We start from the raw sequence: 21381 nt of genomic DNA, 5'->3' as shown, positions 1-21381 counted from the left end.
AGGTTAGATAAAATAAATAAAATTCACAGCCTTTTCCCAATTTTAGTATTTATCTTCAGACATGCACTTAGCAAATCTTTGAATTCACTTAACAGTGTTTCACATAAACAGTGTAAATTAATACAAGAAAATAATTTATTACGACAAAATACATTGTGACTGTCCACAAGTGTGCATTTCAAGTAGTTTTCTTTATTTGTATCTGTCGAACGTACAGTTCATTGTCATTTGGTAATGCAGAGGAGTAGACAAGGAAAGTACAGGTATTTATTTATTTATTTATTAGGTACAACTGCGTTGTGAGGAGCACTAAATTTGACGAGACAAAAATTATTTTAATGAAGGGTGAATTAAACAAGCACGTGCACCTGTGTGCCTCACACAGTTGAGAGGTTCTGGGGGGCAAGCCCTGTAGTGTGGCGTTTGTATGCTTCCTCCCACATTCTAAAAGCAAACAGGGTCATCTGAGACTAAATTGTCCATAGGTGTGAACGTGAGTTTAATTAGTTGCCTATATGTGTCCAGTCCAGCGACGTCTGACAACCAGTCCAGGTGGTAACATGCCTCTCACCCAGTCTGCTGAGATAGACTAGATCACCCAATGAGAACAAGCGCAGATGGATGGATGGATGGATGAAACACAAAGTAATATCTACTGTCCGACAAACTACTTTCCTTGATGATACGTCTATCTAGTGTTTATTACCACCATCCTTCCTATCTTTCTTCACACACCCTTTTCCATTCCCCCTCCCTCTATCTGGATGCCCTTTGTGTTTCTCTCCCTCTTCAGTTGCTACCATTTTCAGTTGTGACGTGTGGACCTTCTCAATTAGAGAGAAGCAGTCTTCATGCGGGCTAAGGGGGCTGGCCGCAGACGCCCCCTGTTCTAGAGGGCCAGAATTAACCTTCCGAGCCGCTTTGGGCTGGGGTGACGATGGCCTTGAGCAGGGCTTCCGGGGAGTGGCGCAGCACGGCGAGCGGTGCGGGGACTTGCTGTCTTCCTTGGGTATGAGATTCAGATTCAAGGACACGGGTCTTCCGGGTCTTGGGCTCAGAGGGATCATGAGATTTTCTCCCGGGGCACCAAGGGTGAGGAAGACCTCCGGGAAAGGCTGGTTGAAATTCGTATGTCCCTTTCATAAGTAATCAAAGAGAAACACAAAATGGTCACGAAAGTGATTTTAAATATCTATTTCATATCAAGTCAAGCTTACCATCTGTGGTGTGAAGCTCATTGACACCTTTACAGTCATCTGAAAAGAGACAATATGTATATTGTCACTGGACATTCTAATGAGATCCAAATACAGAAATAAATAAATAATAAAATTCAATCATTTTTTAAATGACCAAATCTGTTCAATTTCATTTTTTTCCCCACAAATTGATGCTATTGGTTTCTCCCTATATTGTTTTATTTGTACACATTTGTTTGAAAACAGCTTCATAACAAATTTATTGGCAGTCTTGAATGCTTCTTATGTCTGACAAGTGCTGTAAATCTCTGCTTCATTTTCAGTCCACGTGAGCTGTGTGGCGTTATGTTGCCTCAACATTGAAAGTTTGGATGTTTCATTACACTGTAATGATAGCAAATAGGTTGGATACATTTCAGTAAGCCAGTTTGTTACAAAGGGATTCCTCTAATTTCCGTGCGGAAAGAACTGGCATCAGTCCATTCATGAATCAAACACTGAATTTTGCCTTTCAGGTCCTTGTTAGAGAACAACAAGTTAAGCAAAAAAGCACTGAAACAACGGAGCTGGACATAGACATTAAAAGTTTGGAGGTCAAGTAAAGTTCACCTGTAAACGTTGGACTGAATTTTAAAGTCCACCCTGAACATCCATCATCATCATCATCATCATCATCATCATCATTATTATTATTTACCTGAGTTGGCGAATCAAATGTCCTCTGGAATTCTGTCGCAGAGTTGAAGGATGCAGACTTTTCCAGGCCACAGCCCAATGGTGCGGTGACCCCATGTCTGATTTGTGGTGCGCTAACCTGACAGCAGAGGCAAAACATGGAAGGTTAAAATCTTGATACAATTGATTAGGCACTTGTCAAAACGTGGATCAGATAAACTAGATAGCAATATTTATAGAACACATCATGAAAAGCATGTACATACTGCATTTTCTCTTTTTAAATCCAAAAAGTAGTTTTTAATAGAGAGAAGAAAAATTATTGGAGACACATTCTTGACTGGCTGGTTAGCACATCCGCCTCCCAGTGCTGAGGGCATAAGATGGAGTCTGGGAACATGCAAACTCCACCAAGGAAAGCCGAAGCCTGGACTCGATCTCATACAAATATATCATTTTAATTAATTTTGTACATACAGTATGTGAACAAACATTAACTCTTTCCATCATCAACAAGAACAACAACAAAAAAGTAGACTCCATTTAGTGTGTCAACTGGTGTATAAACACATACTGGAGTTGCAGCTTTGGCGTGACTCCCGTTGTGATTACCCTCCGTCGTCCCACTTATTCCAGGTAGGGAGGGCAGAGCGACTCTCTGGTCGGCCAGCCTGCGGGCCTGACTGTTGGCCACCATGTGGAAGAACGCGGCCGTGTCTGGACCTGCACAAAAGATTCCCATCTTAAGCAAAACAACACACTTGACGATCCCCGTGTGGTGGTTTGTTTTGTTACCTGCAGAGGCTTTATTTGGGCTGCGGGTGGGTATGGTAGGCGTGCTCCTGCTTTGGGGTAAAGTGCAACGCTGATCCTCCATACGTCCTCTCTGAGCGCGACATATCATTTTTAGGAATTGTTGCTGCTCAGCTGGAGGGATCTTGGGGGGGGGGGCAAAACAATGGCAAGATAATTAGTACATGGATGATTGAGCTAACCCCGATAGTATTGTGCTGCAATTACAAGTGATATTAAATTTCTCCCATCCAAATCATCTTTCTCCATTAAAAAAAAATAAATGAATGGAAGTATATTAATTCAGTACATCAACAATCATTTTTGCAGTAACTTGATAAATTTTTTTTTACTAAATATCATGCAGACTTAAACAGTCTGTGCGTCATTATTTTATGCTTCAATGCCTGTCGACAATGTTCTTCTTGTGTGTGCCTTGACCACCAGAGGGAGTATAATACCGGCATACATAATACACGATGAAGACTTAAACAACTAAGATTACAACTAAAATTTCCCTGCAATAAGAAAAAACATTAAAACTGTGAGTGAACGTTGCGACCTTGAACGAACACTGTCAAGAACTCAACATTCACTACCCTCGGAAAGACTCGCAAACGTTCACCCCCTCATTGGGATACAGGCATCAAGTATTATTATTATTATAACTAGTGTTGTTACGATACCGTTTTTTGGCCCCCGATACTGATTCCGATACCCAGCTTTGCAGTATCGGCCAATGCCAATACCTATGGTTGTTTTTTTTTTTCTTGACATGAAAAAACTGTCCTGCTGTTGGTTCAGAGCATTCAAGGGCCAATAGGATATCTTAGATTGGCATGCAGTGAATATGTCACACATCGGTGAATGTCGTGCACAAGTAAGACAAGATGCTGCATCCAAAGTACTATATTAGTGTCGGGAAATAATGGTATCGGCGTGTTATGTGTAAGTACTCACCGATACGATACCACTGTTTTAATGCAGTATCGGGGCCTCTGCCGATACCAGTATCGGTATCGGAACAGCACTAATTATAACTACTAGGGTCTGACCAATTAATCAGATGGAATTTGTTCTTTTAAAATTGGCAAATTTCTGTTTTGTTTTTTTGCCAAATATAAAAAACAAAGATAATGGCATTCAAACATTCTCTTGGTGGCAATCTTGCTCTCCCTCTCTCTTTCTCTAGGAACCTCACCTGATGTTGAGGGTCACTTCTATCTGGGTTTAGGCAGCCAGACCTCCTTGGTGATTTTTCAGATGGCTCTGAAGCGGGCAAACCTTTGCACTGGGCAATCGGGGTGCCCAAATTCTGGACGATATGAGGCACAGAGCATCTCTGATCATCAAGCCGAGAGCCCTGTTGTAGGAAAATGACACTGATGGATACTGAATAGCATTTTAAGGCCACTGGATTTAGTTCAGCTGAGATGTCTACTCACCTGGACTTTAGAGACCATGTAACATAAATAGCTTGCATCTTTACTTGACACTTGGGAGGCGCCTCCATTTCGGATCCCGGGCAACGTTGGAAGACACACTCGCTGGTCATCCAAGCGTCTGCCTTGTGAGTTGGCCAGAATGTTGAAGAACTTGTCAGAGTCCAGACCTGGACTTACACAAGACATATTAATTGGCATGACTGTTATTCAATTGCATTTCCTTATGTGAGTTCTTAAAGACGCTTTCTCTCCAAGACAAAAAGCCTCAAAAGATGTTGAAGTCAGTGTAGACATAAGTTCAGTTAGCATCTCGATTAATATGTTTTGAGTTTTTTTTTTTTTTGTGACGAGTACAGGAGACATTGAGACAAAGCAGTGAGTCAATCAAAGAGGGAGAAAGATATTGAAAAGCATAGAAAAAGTAACACGGCCATAAAGAGATACACAGTACTAGAGAGAGATAAAGAGATTTGGATATATAGCAATAGAGAAATAGCTGTGGAGAAAGAGAGCAAGATGGAGAGAAACAAACACAAAGACAGAAATAACGAGATGGACCGGGAGAGATACAGATATATGAATACAGAGAGCTCGACAAGATGGAAAGTGAAATAGAGAAAGAGAGAGAAAGAGAGAGAGAGAGAGAGAATGAGCTAGCTATAGATACACAGAGGGGGAGACATAGAGATGGAGAAAATTGGTGGGGAAGAGAGAGAGAGATCGATATGGACAGAGATGGGCATGTGAAATAATAGTATATAAACAGAGAGTGAGAGAAAAAGACAAAGAGACAGTAAAGGGAGCTGTGGAGACACGCACATAAGAGAGCCTCGAACCTGCGGGTGCCGCGCTCTGAGCGGGCTTGTGTTTGGGTGAAGTCTGGGAGCTAACGTTGAGGTCACATCGCTGTTCCTCCATGCACCCTCGCTGCGCGTGAGACATTAAAGTGAGGAACTGCTTCTTCTCAGGTGGACTCGACACCTGCATGGCAGAGAATGATGAAGCGTGGGTGGATGGAAGTAAGCAAGTCCTTTGTTACTCGACTTAAGTAGAGTTCATATCAGTATTTTATACACCTTCCTTTGTCAATATAGGCCAGTTGTTTAACATCTGTTCTTCTACTCAAGTACAGAGTGTTCTGCCACCTTTGATGATATACTATAAAATGCATACAATTAGTTCTAGTCACTGTCTTACTCATGCTACCTTTTTTGGGGTTGTATTAGCTTGGCTCTTGGGGCGTTCTAACTCCGAATCGGGGCTGAAAGAAGCTGAGCGAGCAATGCTGGAACCGTCGTGATCCTTCCATGTCGGCCCCGTGGGCTGGATTTGAGGTAGGGAGCACCTTTGGTCATCCATTCTGCTTCCCTGAACATGAATCACATTATTATTTCAGATTTAATATTAAAGAGCCTATACAGTTACGATAATTCTGCCTTTTATATAGTGGTTTTGATTATGCATCAAAATGTGATGTGATGTAATAACCTGGACTTTGGAGACCATGTCGCACAAGTAGCTTGAATCAGCGCCAGATGATGACTGCGACTTATTTTTGTTTAAACCAGGTAACGACGGAAGAGACACTCGTTGGTCATCGAGCCGCCGGCTCTGAGTGTTGGCCAACAAGTTGAAGAATGTGTCGGAATCTGGGGGAAAATGTCCAAAAATCGGACAAAAGAATAATGCCAGAAAATAAATATCAATAAATGATCAACCAAAATAAAGTGTAATTTTCCAATAGTAGTGCTGTTATAGCATTGTTAAAAATGTTTTTTTTAGATATACTGTAAACAGATAAAAAAAATTAAGAATCACAATAATTAGTATTAAAACCACCCATCCATTTTATGTACTGCTTAAAAACAGTTAAAACAATTATCTCAAAATTATACAAAAAACAAACAAACACAAAACCGTAAAATTACTTCTTTTACATAACAATTAAAAATATTAAAATGAAATGTAAAATAATTTAAACAAAAATATACAGCTTACAGTTTATTGTATACTGTATATCAGATAAAAATATATAAAAAAAAAATTCAAATAAAATTGAAAGGAAAAAAACTTATTAAAATATATTAATTGATAATAAAATCAAATTATTAATGAAATCATTCCAATAATTATTATATTCATTACCAAAATATATATAACTGTATACATAGAAATAAAGTTTTTTTTGTAATATATTCAATTTACAAACCTAAGATGCTTCAACAGTAGCGTTGTATTTTTTTTATACATTGTTTTAAAGAAAATGTTTAGATAAAATTATTCATAAAAATAATACAAATTTAATACAGATTAAAATGAAACAGAACTATGCAATTCTAACACTACATAAAACAAATATACACTTTTTAAGAAAACATACTTTATAACATTCAAGTTACTTCAAAATAATTTCAAAAAATAATTAGATTTGTACATACATTTATTACTGTGAATGACAAAACCATTAAATAATATAACAAATTCAAACAATAACTCAAAAAATTGGGGAAAAAATGTTTGAAGAGTATAGTATAATATATGAACTGGATAATAAATTAAAATAATGAAGAATTGAAAGTCAGTTCAATCAAATTTTATATACTAATACAGTATGTATATAAAAATTGATGAAACAAACAAACAAACAAACAAACAAACCATTTATAGGATAAGAATTAGAGCCAGTCACCTGTATTGGACATATCAGTAAGAGGTTTCCTGTCGGAGTGCTTTGGGGTGCAGGGAGCACTCTGACTGGGATCTATGGAGCAGCGCTGGTCCGCCACATGTCCACTCTGACCGTGACGGACCAGATTCGTCAACTTTTGCTGTTCCTCCTGCGACTGCGCCTGTCGTGGGCCAAAACAATGCCATCAATATGCGAAACAAGGCATGATCAAACATGCCAGTAGCCCAGTGACCTTGATGGAATTCACATGGTCTTGTTCAATGGGGATCTGCAACTGGTTGCCTGGCAACAAGAGCAGTCTCTTGTTCATATCCGGAGTGCTTTGGGTCACTGAAATCTGAGGAGCCGAGCCGTGATGTTGAAAACCTCTCGTCTCCTGAAAAGAAAAAAAAAATCTCAAGAGAAACACTGACTTCACATAAAACCTGACGTTTTGAAGTGCTGTACCTGATACTTTGCTGCTGCCATTAAGACTTGCTGCTCAGCAAAAGGTCGCTGTTGCGTGTAAGCCGAAGTTAGTTTGACCCACGCTGTTCGTACTCACTGTGATGAAGTCATGTCCGGAATCTGCTCCGGTTTTCCAATGGAATCTTGGGAGGGAAAAATAATAATAAATCATGTACTATGTGCTCCTTGTGTAGTTACAACCCTAAGACAATACAGTCGTGTACGTATTTAAAAAAATAAAATAAAAAAAAATAAAAAAAATATCAAAATTAGTTTTGACAAAGTTCCAGTAGTTCAATTCAAAAACTGGAACTCAATATTGATTCGCTATACATTACATGACTTTTGATTTGGATGAATGTAGGTAACAGCAAATAAAACCCCAGTTGAAATATTACATAAACAATTAAAATGATTTTCAATAGGGATGTTCAATACTGCTTTTTTTCAGATTGATATCAGTGCGAGTACTCAACTCGAGTGGTCACTAATACCACGAGTACTCTTGAAACATAAAATTTCCCCCGAAAAACAATGACAATTTTAAATAAAGACCTATTTATTCCAGTATAGCATTTTCCTTTAAATTGCAATAAATTAATGCCATTTTTCTATTTTTCTAATTTCTACTTTTTGATTGCAAAACGGAGGCTGAAAAGTCAGTCACGAGTACCATATTCAAATTGATTTGAGATGCACCTGTATATCTGCTTGAAAGGGACAAAATATTAGCAACAGTAGAGCAGTACTGTTTAAAAACAGCCAGAATAATAAACTTTGTAAAATCAATACCACTGATAGTGTCAGTAAAAATCAAGCATAACTATTAAAACTAATATTTGTATTCAATACCACTGTATTGTGCAGGTGTTCCTAATGACATGTTTTTGCTAGACAAAAATGAAAAATGAAAGTTTTGCTCACCACCACAGCATTGCACTCCTCTTCTGAACACAAACCACATCACAAGTTAGTCAATCCTGAACACAATCCATGTTGACTGGTCAGGTACCCCGCCTGACCGACTGAGGACACCCGGCGCACCGTCGTTCTGATTGTGTTCCCAACGCGGCTCGGACGAAAGGCTTTTAAATAGAGTTAAGTGCCGAGTATTAACCCATCACCATTAGGGCCGCGGCCCGTGTCCTGTTCTTAATATCGCCATCTGTAATCCTAGATGAAAACATAATCCTTGGCATGGAGGGGGGATGATCCGTCTTCTCTATGCTTGTTGGTAGGTGAACGATTCTCCCTTCACTTGGAATTAAGAAGTCTCTGCACGGTCATCACATTCAGCCACAAATGTTAGGTGAATATTGTTTCTTTTATTCCTTCTTTTATACACAACAAAGAAACGCCACATTCCAGCATTATAATTTAATCATGTGCAAGATTATCAAAGACAGCAGTTGCCATTGGATTTACCTGGACAAGATGTGTTGGGGGGGTATAATTTAAGGCACCTTCAAAAGGTTCATACAGTGATGTCATTCACGGGGTGATGAGGCTAGTAGTCATTAAAATACTAAATACTCTGATATGAGCACTGGACTAATTGCAGAGTAAACTACAAAAACAATACTCAAAACACAAAATGTTATCTTCATATTTCACTTCAAATATTAGCATGTTGTGACATACATATAACCCGGAGCCGATCAAAAGAAAGGCTCTCCTTTCACTGTACCCGCCCACTATTGGGATCCGTGTTGCCTTCGCAATCTGGATTCGGAACCTGGTCCAGACTTTTGAGGTCATCGAGGAAGCTGGTCGGAGTCAGGATGTGAGAGGAGCCTGTTGAAGAGCAAATGTCATTTACAATGCTAGGCTCATGCTAGTTGGAATGGACAAAGCACTGCACAACCTCCACCTTAATTTAAGAGTACAATGAACCCCTTTGGATACACTTATTTATTTATGGATTATTTTTCAATATTTTAAAAAGATTGATTTTATGTGGCTGGAGGGTTGACAAATTCTTTAAGTTCACATTCAGATCCATTGTAAATGTGTTCTTTAGATATCTAGATCACAAATTTTTGGCAGAGTATCAAGGGCTCTAAGATCACTGCATCCATGTGAAAGTGACAGCAAAGTCACTTGTATCAAAATTTTCATGGCAATCAGGCAAATTGAATCTTTTTTTTTGACAAATGTGTGTTTTGACTTTGGGCGGGTCAGCTGAAATAAAACAACACTTACCAATCAGCACTTCCCATTTCCCGGCATAGGCTCGGGTGACTTCATAGGCCGAGCGCATCTCCGAGTGGGTCAGCCCACCAATGACAAAAATAATGAGCCTCGGTCCAGTGTGATACTCCGTTGGAGGTCTGTTGTTGTGCCACTGGCCCAGACGAGCGCTGTAAGAATGCAAGGGTACAAAAAACAACATGGAGGATATACTGTGTGGTTAAATGAATCATAACTGATAACACACTTCAACAGACAGAGTTATTTTAATGACAACCCAGATGTGCTGCACTTTGTGGAACAGGAAGGACAAGTATTACGCAGATTATGAGCTGAAGACCACAGAGAGGAATTCCTTGCAGGATTAGAGCATTTGATGCAAAACTGGCTTATTTTCACCTTTTAAACATTCTACTCACTCTACTTTTTCCATAAAAGAGTTCCACTCTGACTTAGTTACAGGGATAAAAGCTTTTACCAGATAATAATAATCTGCCTGTGACCCCTCGTTAAGTTTGTTTAAACACAGACGGTAGTTTTTTTTTTGTTTTTGTTTTCTATGAATGTTCTAAAAATGGCCAAATGGGAAAGGACAGGAAAAATGGTGGAATGGTCTCGTCAATTTCACAATTCTGAGGATCGGGCTTTGTATCCTGACTCCGGCCATTTACTGCCATAGACAAGTTCAATGTTTTGTTCTTGACTTTTCTAGCGGTTAGCATTATCTGCCTCACAGTTACGATGTTAGAGGTCCAAATCTTCCTTTGTGGAGTTTGTGTGTTCTCTCCAAAAATATGAGCATTAGCTTCAATGAAGACTCTAAAATTGTCCTTAGATGTGACTGAGTGGGAATTGTTGATGGTCTTCAATACGGGCCATCCGATTGTCCGGTCAGACAAATATGGAAAAGGGCAAAAACTCAACTCAAACTGGGCTAAAGTGACAAAGAGCTATTAGGGCTGGGGCTATAATAGCTTTGGATTTTTTCAAATTACAGTTTTGTTTTGTTTTAACTCCGTTAGTATTTTTAATTTGCATTTAAGGGGGTTTGTTCTGCTTTTTTTTTCCTTGGAAAATGCCCCATTTCAGTGCAGTTTTTATTAGTTTTAGGGTGTTATATATATATATATTTTTATTTATTTTTTTAAATACATAAATGTATTTAAAATGAACCCTGAAATCTCATGTATGAAATTATTAGACTACGAAAATGAATGTTTTCAGTATAATTAGTTAGCTTTAGCTAGTTTTATAAACATAAGATGTAGTTTCAGTTAGTTGCTTTTTTTTTTTTTTTAAAGCATGTCGGTTTTTATTTTATTTCATTAACAAAATGTTTTTTTCAATTTTGTTTTTAGATACAGTATTTTGTTAGTTTTATACTAACTACTATAACCTTGCTTGTGACTTACCTGACTGCCGTATGTGTAGTAGTGATGGGGGCAGGGTCCGATATGAAAGGCCAGTGGCGCTTGTCCAGCTTGTCTTCGATAGCGTTCTGAGAGAAACGGCTCAATTAAGACGGCGTGGTTTGCCAATTATTTACAAAAATGCATGATTTGTGTTGAAAACTCTCACACCTCCATGACGTCCTTTAGGATGGGCGTCCATCTGGACAGCTGGTACGTGCTGTCTGCACGCTGTTTGCGATCGGGCAGAGTTGAACTGGCATTGGCTCCCTAAAACACATTTGGTACAAATTGCACGTCTTTGTTTATGTGGTGTGAACGCTGACTAACGGCATAAGAAATTGATCTATGAGATACTCAGCAGAGCTGCGCACTTGCGTTAATCATCAATTCCCGTTGATGACGATGCCCACGCTTCGCTTCCGTATTTTCGGCGAATGCTTTATGACGGGAAACCAGCTTCTGTCGGTGCTCAATCCGTTATTTTTTTCGAGGCTTCGTGTCCTTTTGAAATCGTCGAAAAGGTGGGCGTCGTCATTGAGGGGAAGTGACGATTAATGGAAATGCCTAGTTATGGTTACATTTCAAGTGTGATTGTGTGTGAATGCTTGTTTGTCAATATGTGCCCTGTGACAGACTGGTGACCAGTCTAAGGTGTAAGCTGCTTCTAGCCCAAAGTCGGCTGACAAGCACTACAAAATACAGAGGGGTTGAATTCGCCCTTTTGAGTTTCCACTGTTGCAATTAATAAATACCCCAGTGATGATGTTACAGCCCAGGTTCTGGATGTTGGTGATGACGTTTCTATCGGCCGTAACGTTGGCATGCTGGATGAGTTTGTCCAGGTTCTCCTCACCAATGCCTGAAATCAATCACAACCTCAGCCACATCTGTGATCTACACAGCAGTTGATTTTGGAATCAGTAAGGGGAGGAAAATTGCACCTTTTTTCTTGTGGAATATGAAGAGCAGGATGATACGTATCTTGTTGTAGGCTGAAATGTCAGTGTCGAGCAGCACAGGCACAATGCTCTTCATGGCGTCTTTCAGAGGCTCCCCCTCTGCATTTGCACCCATCACTAAGTCCTGTGAAGAACGAAAGGGAAAGTGACAACTCCTCCTTGAAAATACATTTGCTTAATGTCTCCAGCGGCTCCAATATATAGGACGGGGTTGTCATAGGGTGTTTTCCACGCTGCAACGATGAAGGCACTCTTAAGTGGATATGCCAGGTTGATGTGCCGAGTGTCTCATGGACATTAATAAATGAAGAATTAATTACCTCGCCGCTTCACCTCTCTGTGATACTTGCGCATAATCATGTCTGACAACAAGGCACTCTAGCGTGGCTATTTTAGGGGTGCTTGAATTGTGCTTGATAAGCAATAATGTGAACGAAGGCACTGAAGTTCTTATATAGTTGTTGAGGGACAAATTCATGCTGGAGGGCTAAATGCATCATGCGGCACTGTTTAGCCATCCACCCACACCCCGCAAAAAAAGAAACGAAAAAAAAAAAAAAAGAACAAAGAAAAATCAGGAAAAGAATATGGTTAGAGTATTACATAGTTTCCAGTCTTTGCACATTTTCAGCAATTATATTTAGTTACAAATCTCTGAATCCACTTGGAAGAAAATGTATGAATTGTAAGCAATTATTCATTCTTAATTCTATTATTACAAATGTACACAGAAATTGAAAAGCCCCTTATGATTCTGTGTGAGGGTCCTGGGAGAGAATTACAGGTTCTTCCTTCCCCCCTGGTGTTTTGGGGATATCGGTAAAGTCCTTTTCGCATACCATTCCTACTCCAAATGGCGGTGAAAACTTAACCTCCCTGGCTGAGCTAATGGCTCTACTTGCCCTGCCAAACAACGCAAAACACTTTAACAGAGATGACAGGTGTCTCGAGCATTTACCATTTGGACCTCGCCAAGCTTTATTAAAAGCCAAATCAAGCCTGTGGGATTTATGAGGTGGTGGCATCTAAACATGCTGCTAACCCAGTGATGCATCACTTATTAAATTTGGCTCTCAAGAGGACACGGCTCAGTATTTCCTGCGTGGACATAAGTCCAGGTCTCGGGCCCCGGCCATGATGTTATGCCATCCCCGATAAATCCAGGACACAGATATGTTGTGCTTGGAAGGATTTTTACATCACCAAGTCATTAGATGTTATTAAGTGCCCGAAACAATCTGTCATGACATTAGAGGTTGCGGGTGCTGACGTCTGGCCACAAGCTCCTTATAGAATATTATGAGACCGTTCACATTCACCATTAAACACCACAAACCATGCCAGTGGCATTTCAACATACACACTAATGGTACTATAAATAAATGGAGGTCAGTTATTCAGTGCGCTGAGAGAGACGGAGAATTCGCCCGGCGGACATTCCGTGTAACAGACTTACGCTAACACATCCTCACCGATCCCTTCTGCTCATATAAACACAGACGCTTTGTTTTCACACATGAACAGACAAGTGGTGAAAAGTTCAATGGTCCGGGTGGGTATATAAAGTTTCTTTCCTGTGTTGGGAGATCAAGAGTCCATTAACCTACTTCTATATATAATGTCAACTACAGATGTGCTGAAATTTAGATGATTAACACTATTTCAAGTTAAATTAGGTAAAAAAATCAAAAAAATTAAAAAATTATCAAAACACAGTTGTTGATCATCGATTTATTGCAGCACCACTAACACTGTTTCCATCTAGACTACGCCAATACTTTGACGAAACACTGACCTGTTCCACTTCGCAGAGTTTATCAAGAGATGCCTTAAACTTCTTCATACAAGCTTCAGCCAAATGCAAGTGAGTGGAGTACTGTTAAAAAACAACAGCATTCAATAATAATGCAGCAGGAACAAAGAAATGTGAACATTTTCAAGGGAAAAAAGTGAGGTTAGAATAAGTCATATGAATATCAAAATCCCCAAAGGTAGGTAGGATGTCTAATATGTCATGTTCATATTTTTGTCTTGTTTTATTGAAATAATTGTGTACAATATATAAACACACTTCCACATTGTATTGCAAAGGAATCTTTTAGTTAGTTTAAATTTGTTTGACAGTTCGATAGCCTCCAAGGACGATAAAGTGGGGGGAAAAAAAAAAGAAAAAAAAAGACCACAGACACAATCTCACTCACCATACTCAACTCCTTCTGATACTGCGGCATCTTCTTTAACATCTGAGACAGATCTTTGATGTTGGCCTGTAGTACAAAAAACATTTATCCAAACAGGGCCACAAACAATATAATAAACTGTCTAAAATTACACCCAAAAGACAAAGACAGTCATACATTATCAGTGCACATTCTCTTGCTTTCACAAAAGGTGTTAAGCAGCTCCGTCACTTTCCTATAACGAAAAAACAAACAAATTCATTTGACATTGTGAGTGTCTGAGGTGTGACAAGTCCTGCCATACTCACGAAGAGACATCGGCGATGTGCAGATGTCTAAGTTGAACCCAGAGCTCGTCGTCTTCATCCAGCAACACGTCTCTCTCTTTGGAATTTCCAATGCCGGTCGTCTGATAACTTTACAGGAAATGTTACACGTAGACAAACGCAATACACAAGAAAATCAAACAAATAGAATTCCCAACTTGACGTGTACCCACGTGTATATGTCCTTTTGGATGTCCAGCAAATCATAGGCCATAGCCTGTAAGGTCAGCTCGTGTAGGAGAGGTGAGATGGGATCAAACCCACGGTCGACGATGATGAGTTGAGAGCGTCCCTTGTTTACCCCCTGAAATCAACAGAGAAATGTTACATATTATTAGCGGAACAGAAGTTTGAATATTTATTTTTATTCCTTCATGCCATGCTCAATCATTGCACTTCCGTGTGTTGTGAGGTTCAAATTTCACACTAATGTGGTAGCTTACGAATGCACCACCGACATACAATTTTTTTTTAGGTCACAAAATAATGGTAATTAATACGAAGCGGAATAAAGATACTACAGTATTATCTCTGTCAACATTTGCTGCTCCACTGTGACTCCGATGCTATTCATTAGCCTGTCTATGGCATTTTGCATTGCTATTAGCATTAAGCTAAATAGACACATATAAAGCTAAGCTATGTGATTGTTTTAAATGCACAACATGAAATTCTCTTTGTGTTTTGTTTAGTTTAACAGTAACTTCAGTTGGGATTGTCAATAAACACCATGAAGCCTCCTTTTTGAAGAATTGGTTACCACTATCAGCAAAACTTCACGCTTACATAAATATTGACTTCATTATGTCCTTCCACTACATACTATAGTACACTGAAGAGCATTTAATGTATGTACATACAAATTTGGGTAATATCGCCATAGTAGGAGGATCGCCCCGTATTCATTTCCTCTCATGCAACATAAAGAACATTCTCAAGGCAACACCAAACAAATGAACACAGGAAAAATAATACATGCCTGGTCAGACTCATCCCGGAGCAAGGAAAGGTGAGCTAAGAAATTAGAAAGAAGAAAAAAGGGGAAAGCACCAGTGAAGAGAGGGAAGAAAGAAGAAAGAAAAAAAAAAAAAAAAAAAAAAAAAGACACCCACAAACTGTAAAAGTGAAAATCTGCACCATCCCAATGGATGTTTATACTCTTGTATGGAAAAAAGCTGCTCGAGTAGAATAAAAGGAGAATAATAATTCACTTCTATATGATATATGTCAAAACAGTAGTAGTAGTAATGCACTAGAACCTCTCCCATGCTTGGGTTGTCTGCTTTGTGGGCATTTAAGTGCTGGTAGACCTCTTCAGCCAGCTTGGCGTTCCTGTCCGGGCCGCTAGGGGGAAAAAAAATTAATCAGCGGATTTCCTTCAGCTCAAGTGGCAGTTAAAAGGTAGGTAGTGGTACATACTTGCGGTATCGGATGGCAGGATACTCTTTGAGTGTGTCGCATAATGTGGCGATCTGCTCGGCGAGACTCTCTATCATTTTGTCCATTGTGTCTTGATTGGACTTGGGGCTGTAAAAAGTGTGGAAGGAGGTTGGGTGATCCAGGGAGAACACCTGCAGGGATGACACGGTAGGAAAAAATGATACGTCAGTTCAGTAAGAATAGTAGCACAGTCACACAGAGACTGCATGAAAGACTGAGGTGATATAAAGTGGCATCATGATGAATAATTTCAAAAGTTTTTGCACATTATTGTGACCTGCAAGCAGAATTATTATAGTTTGAGAATTTTCATTTTAGTTAGTTTTGAGTTTCGTTTTTTAAATTTAGTTAGTTTTAACTCATTCAATGCCAGACATTTTAGAAAATTTAAAAATTTTCAATACCCACGCGATATTACGTTCAATAATCATATATAAGCCAAATCTACCAAATGACAGTATAGACTCCCTACTTTTTGCCTCATCCCATTCTTTTATAATTGACAGTAGAAAAATGTAGGTTTGCCAAAATATAGCCATTTCTCCCATCGACTCTGAAACTGTGTTTATGTCGTATAAAATGGGGCAATAATGTCATCTACCGGTGGTTGGGCATCAGTAAAGGTGTTTCCAAGTTTGACATTCACAGTGGAGCATCATCAGATACTCCCCCATTATCCCCACTCTAAAAAATGTAGGATTGACAAGTATAATTGTCAAAGGCAATGAATGAGGGCGGTTCAGTTGGTTTTTATTAGCTTTAGTTATTTAAAAAATCCTTATTTTGGTTTAATTGTAGTTAGTTTCAGGATTATTATTATTTTTTAATGTGTATTGTGTGCAAAATAGTTAATAAAAACCATGGTAAAATGAAAAAAGTAATTAATTTCTTATCTAGCGTTGCATTTCAGCTAAGTTTAATGAAAAAGCAGGCGAGCAGAGCCATCAAGCACGCAAAATTGTCGCCTGAAAACTGCTAGATAACGTCACTTCTGTTCTGTGTGACACACTTTCAAACGTCCTTATTTTGGTTAATACTGAAATAAATATACTTAAAATCACATTTAACTCATTCACTGCCAGTCATTATAGAACATTTTTACATTTCCAATACTCACGTGATATTACATTCAATAATTATATATAAACCAAATCTACCAAATAACAGAATAGACTCCCTACTTTTTGTCCCGTCCCGTTCTTTTATAATTGACAGCAGAAAAATGTAGGTTTGCCAAAATACAGCCATTTCTCCCATGGACTCTGAAACTGTGTTTATTTCCTATAAAATGGGGCAATGATGTCATCTACCGGTGGTTGGGCATCAGTAAAGTTGTTTCCAAGTTTGATATTTACAGTGGAGCATGCTCAGATTCGCTCCCATTTAGCACCGCTCTAAAAAATACAATTGACAAGTATACTTGTCAAAGGCAGTGAATGAGTTAAAATCATCCCCAAAGGCTCATGCATTAAATGACCAAAGACTAAAACAAAGGACAGAAGGCACGGTGGTTGACTGGTTAGCACGTCCGCCTCCCAGTGCTGAGGCCGCAAGATCGAGCCCAGGCTTCGGCCTTCCTGGGTGGAGTTTGAATGTTCTCCCCGTGCCTGCGTGGGTCTCCTCCCACATTCCAAAGACATGCATGGCAGGTTAATTGGGCGCTCTGAATTGTCCCTAGGTGTGCTTGTGTGTGTGAGAATGGTTGTTTGTCTCTGCGTGCCCTGCAATTGGCTGGCAACCGGTTCAGGGTGTCCCCCGCCTACTGCCCAAAGCCAGCTGAGATAGGCTCCAGCACCCCCGCGACCCTTGTGAGGAGTAGGCGGTTCAGAAAATGGATAAAACAAAGGACATTTTCACTATGATGATAGTTATTTTAGTTTTGTAAACATAAAATGTTTCAGATATTCGTTTTTATTCCAGTTCATTAACGAAATCATTTATTTTAGTTTTATTATTTAGTTTCCGTTAACTAAAATAACCTTGCTTACAAGCTGTAGGCTACAACTCAATTATATATTTTCAAGAGGGGAACTAAAAATAGATATTTAATTGTTATATTAAAGTAAAGTTCAGTTGTTCTGGTTGGCTTTTTCTGGGGGAAAAAAAAAAAAAAAAAAAAAAAGTCCTACCTGAGACTCATATGGCAAGAAAGCAACGTTAATCTCTTTTAGCGTCTTGGCGGCCTTGGAGACTCTGGATCTTGCAATTTCATTGAAGAGATTATCAGGGCAAGCTGGTGGTGTAAAAGCAAAAACCATAAAATGACCTGTGCGAACATTTTGATTGTTTTGCAAATGTGTCTTACTGTCTGTGAAGAAGATGTGGGCCGCTTTGTAGGTAAAGGCGCTGTCCTTGAAGTCGTTAATGAGAGCCCGAACAGACTGTAAATGAAACTCTTGGTTACCAACTTTATTAAATCAACATGCAGCAACTTCAAATTACTGCAACAGTAGAGTTGCAAAGACTATTTGGGATGAGCACTGATTTGTTATTGGGAAAATTCTCAAGGAATTAGGGGAATCTATAAATGTTCTCAAGTTTCTGAACTCCCAGAAGTGATTTAATGTCGTACTTCTTTAGACAGCAAATTAAGGCTGAACAACAGCGCCTGTGCTGATCATTGCTAAGTCACATTTCGAGATACAGGCTATTGCCAATTTTTTGCTTTGATTTACAAGCAAAAATGTAAGAGCCTTAGCGCAGTGAACAAAACTCACAAGCACCAAATGGGAGTAAACAACTCCTCAAATACGAGGTTTTGAGCTGTTTATTGGCTTGAAGTTAAATAAATGTAAAACATAAACGTAAAATAAAGAGAATTATACATCACTATTTAAAACAACAACTACATATCTTAAGTCCGCTAGACAATGCTATCACATAATGTCAAATGGGACGCACAATAGACAGGCTAATGAATAGCATCCATATGATTGTGGCGCAATATGTAGACATAGAGTATCACAATAATCACATGTATTTATTCTTTATCCCCTTGAAAAATTACTTAATATCACTGTGACTAATTGAGGGGTTGAGATTCTATATATAGCCATATGTCTTTATTAGTAAGGCATGCACAACAGAAGGAGCAGCACAATGGCCATTGAATCGAAGCAAAAAATGAAGTAAGAACTATAAATTTCTTTACATTTTATTTATTTAAACCACAACTGTGTGTGCAATATTATAGAAGGTATTTTTTCTCATTAAAACACATTATTACTATTATTATTACTTATTTAGTTATTATATATATATATTTTATGTTTTGGGGTTTGGGACGCTGGAACACTAACATTTCCTTTCATTTCAATGCGGAAAGATGATTTGAGATACAAATGCAGTGACTTACGAGTGTGGTCAAGGAACAAATTAAATTCAGATCTGAGGTAGTTGACGGCCCAATCCAGTCCACATAATCCACCAAATTCTTAACATTGATTAATTACTTTAAATTTAGTAAACTGACCTTTTCCACAGGTGAAATCAAATATATGGCCTCCAGACAAGAGATGGGTTCCCTGCTTTTATTGAGGTCCTCCACAACTGAAAGAATAAGAGACCTCAACAATCTCCCTTAAGAACATTAACACTATGAAACCGTTGTATGAAATCTGTTTAGACAAGCATTAATTCATCCTGTGAGGACAGGAATTATGTCAAGCATGGACATATAAATAGTAGTTTCTGCACTGCACTCAGCAGGATACATAACCAGCATTGCACACTGTACACTTACTCGTGACCCCCTCCGCCAAGATGTCTGACATCTTGCAACAAGACGAAAGAATCCGCATGCTCATGTGGTCCACAATAAGAACCTGAAGCCATTTATTAAAAAATAAATGAATGAATGAATAAATAAATAAATAATCAGAAATTCAAATGAGAGAACAGCGTTTGTTGGACAATGTTTACCTTCCACTCGCCATCCTTCCTTACACTCTTAATGACACCATTTAAGATTTCTGTTGAGACAAATAAAGATGATACAATTGCAGAACTTGAAATTTTCTTACCACTTTCCTTGCGCTTTGCAAAGTCATTCTGTAAGAGGATGCACCACAACAATAGTTGCTTAAGATAAGAAACTTTAGGGGGTGTAAATAGTAAAAACAAAAAAGAAAACCTAACTGGGCAGACTAAAAGATTATATTGTCGCATGACAAAATTCTATAAGCTTTACCACTTACAAACGATGAACTTAAAAAATAAATAAATGAATACTGATGTTAAGCTTAAAAAAAGAAAGAACGTCCATCCATTCGAATGTTAAGTGACACAAATCTTAAACGTATAAAATGCGTGATTTTGTTCCAAGTTGATTCATTGTTGAATATTTATTACGTCACGTGTCATCAATAGGAAGGAAAACTTGCCGAACTTCCTCATTACGTAAGCTAGCTGCTATTAGCCTTCAGCTTCCAGTCATCTTGACGTACAAAACGACTTAAAATAAAGTTGATATTGAGAACGTTCACAAAAGCAGTATTTCCCCTCGTTGCTGATTACGTCGTTCGGCTGACACAATCTTAATTGGGCATTTTGCTTGCGATTTGAGGCCGGAAACATCTTGAGAGGAACCTATTTCGTTCTCGGGGGTCACGTTCACATTTACATTTACATTTACCGAGTCATCACAGCGTCTTGGACTTAACTTTGGAAGTGGAGACAAAGTCTTACAGTAGTAAAGCGCACATTAAAATAGTTCAACAACGGAATACAAGTATGTGCCACTTACTTTCTCCAACGATGGTTTTTAGCCCGATCGGTGCCATCTTAAGAGCAGTCGGGTAACTTCTGTCACAGCAGGTCACTTCCTTGTTGTTAAATTCTGCCTGCTTGGTGGTCGTCATAAACATTTCTTTGGAAACAGTGAACCCTGCAGTCTACTTTCGGCATGCCATGTCTTGAGTTTTTCCATCTTTGCAAATGTTTATCGAATGACTAGATACAGCAAAATGGGATTTACAGAGCTTTGTTTCAGATCCACTACCATGTGCTTAAGTATGGATTTAATAAACAATTTACCACCTGAGCTAGGATAAATAGGATCACCTGAAACTCTAACTTAGACAAATGATATAGAAAATTAATGGATCCGAATTTTTCAGGAAAAATAGACTTGGACTTTATGTTATGCAAAAAAATAATTAAACAATTAAAAACAAATCTTTACTTGTAATTTTAACATATCAGGCCAACACACAAGTGATTAAAAAAAAAAGTAAAAAAATAACAACTTCCATGTTATGGCTCACATCTAAAATATAGAACTCGATATGACTGTTGATTTGAGTCACTGCTTTATCAAAACCTACAACTGTGATGAACCACTGTACAAAAAAATAAAAATTGTGTTTTTATTATTAAGACAGTAAGAATGTAGTCATTCCTGTTCTGTTGACACATAATCTGCCACTGATTACAATAAGATTGACTATCACCATTCTCTTCGCATTACATGGGTATAAATTGTAAAGTGAATGTGGCCATGATTTGGTCTGCAGTGATCAGGGGTACAGTCTGTATTTTTTTTTTAGGTCATAGTGAAATAATATTTATGAGCTGCTCTCTCCAAGCTACAAAAAAAAGCAGTCTCTCCTATTTAGCTCACGCAAAAC

At 38.6% G+C, this 21381-nt stretch overlaps 2 protein-coding genes across 2 annotated transcripts; both read right to left on the bottom strand.

Annotated features, from left to right (window-relative positions):
• Positions 1-170: 170 nt before the first annotated feature.
• LOC144022076 (uncharacterized) lies at positions 171-8389 on the bottom strand. Its single transcript, XM_077526546.1, has 14 exons — positions 8172-8389; positions 7248-7390; positions 7033-7176; positions 6801-6960; positions 5600-5760; positions 5318-5479; positions 4948-5092; positions 4112-4278; positions 3868-4029; positions 2670-2811; positions 2449-2597; positions 1897-2013; positions 1218-1256; positions 171-1136 (listed from the first exon to the last, which is right to left on the bottom strand). The coding sequence occupies exons 2-14, from the start codon at positions 7266-7268 to the stop codon at positions 693-695; spliced, it is 2013 nt and encodes a 670-aa protein (XP_077382672.1). The 5' UTR covers positions 7269-7390; positions 8172-8389; the 3' UTR covers positions 171-692.
• Positions 8390-8552: 163 nt separating this feature from the next.
• On the bottom strand, positions 8553-20779 carry stxbp2 (syntaxin binding protein 2). The gene is made up of 19 exons (XM_077526559.1): positions 20499-20779; positions 19676-19725; positions 19497-19578; positions 19227-19303; positions 18060-18135; positions 17884-17987; positions 15734-15885; positions 15574-15658; positions 14488-14618; positions 14297-14404; positions 14166-14223; positions 14010-14075; positions 13604-13684; positions 11791-11932; positions 11602-11708; positions 11018-11116; positions 10850-10935; positions 9450-9607; positions 8553-9041 (listed from the first exon to the last, which is right to left on the bottom strand). The coding sequence occupies exons 1-19, from the start codon at positions 20617-20619 to the stop codon at positions 8926-8928; spliced, it is 1899 nt and encodes a 632-aa protein (XP_077382685.1). The 5' UTR covers positions 20620-20779; the 3' UTR covers positions 8553-8925.
• Positions 20780-21381: the final 602 nt, after the last annotated feature.

The sequence above is a fragment of the Festucalex cinctus genome, chromosome 1 (assembly GCF_051991245.1).
Source record: "Festucalex cinctus isolate MCC-2025b chromosome 1, RoL_Fcin_1.0, whole genome shotgun sequence".
Taxonomy (NCBI): domain Eukaryota; kingdom Metazoa; phylum Chordata; class Actinopteri; order Syngnathiformes; family Syngnathidae; genus Festucalex; species Festucalex cinctus.
Note: the sequence above shows the minus strand (reverse complement) of the source record. Positions and strands in the feature narration are given on the sequence as shown.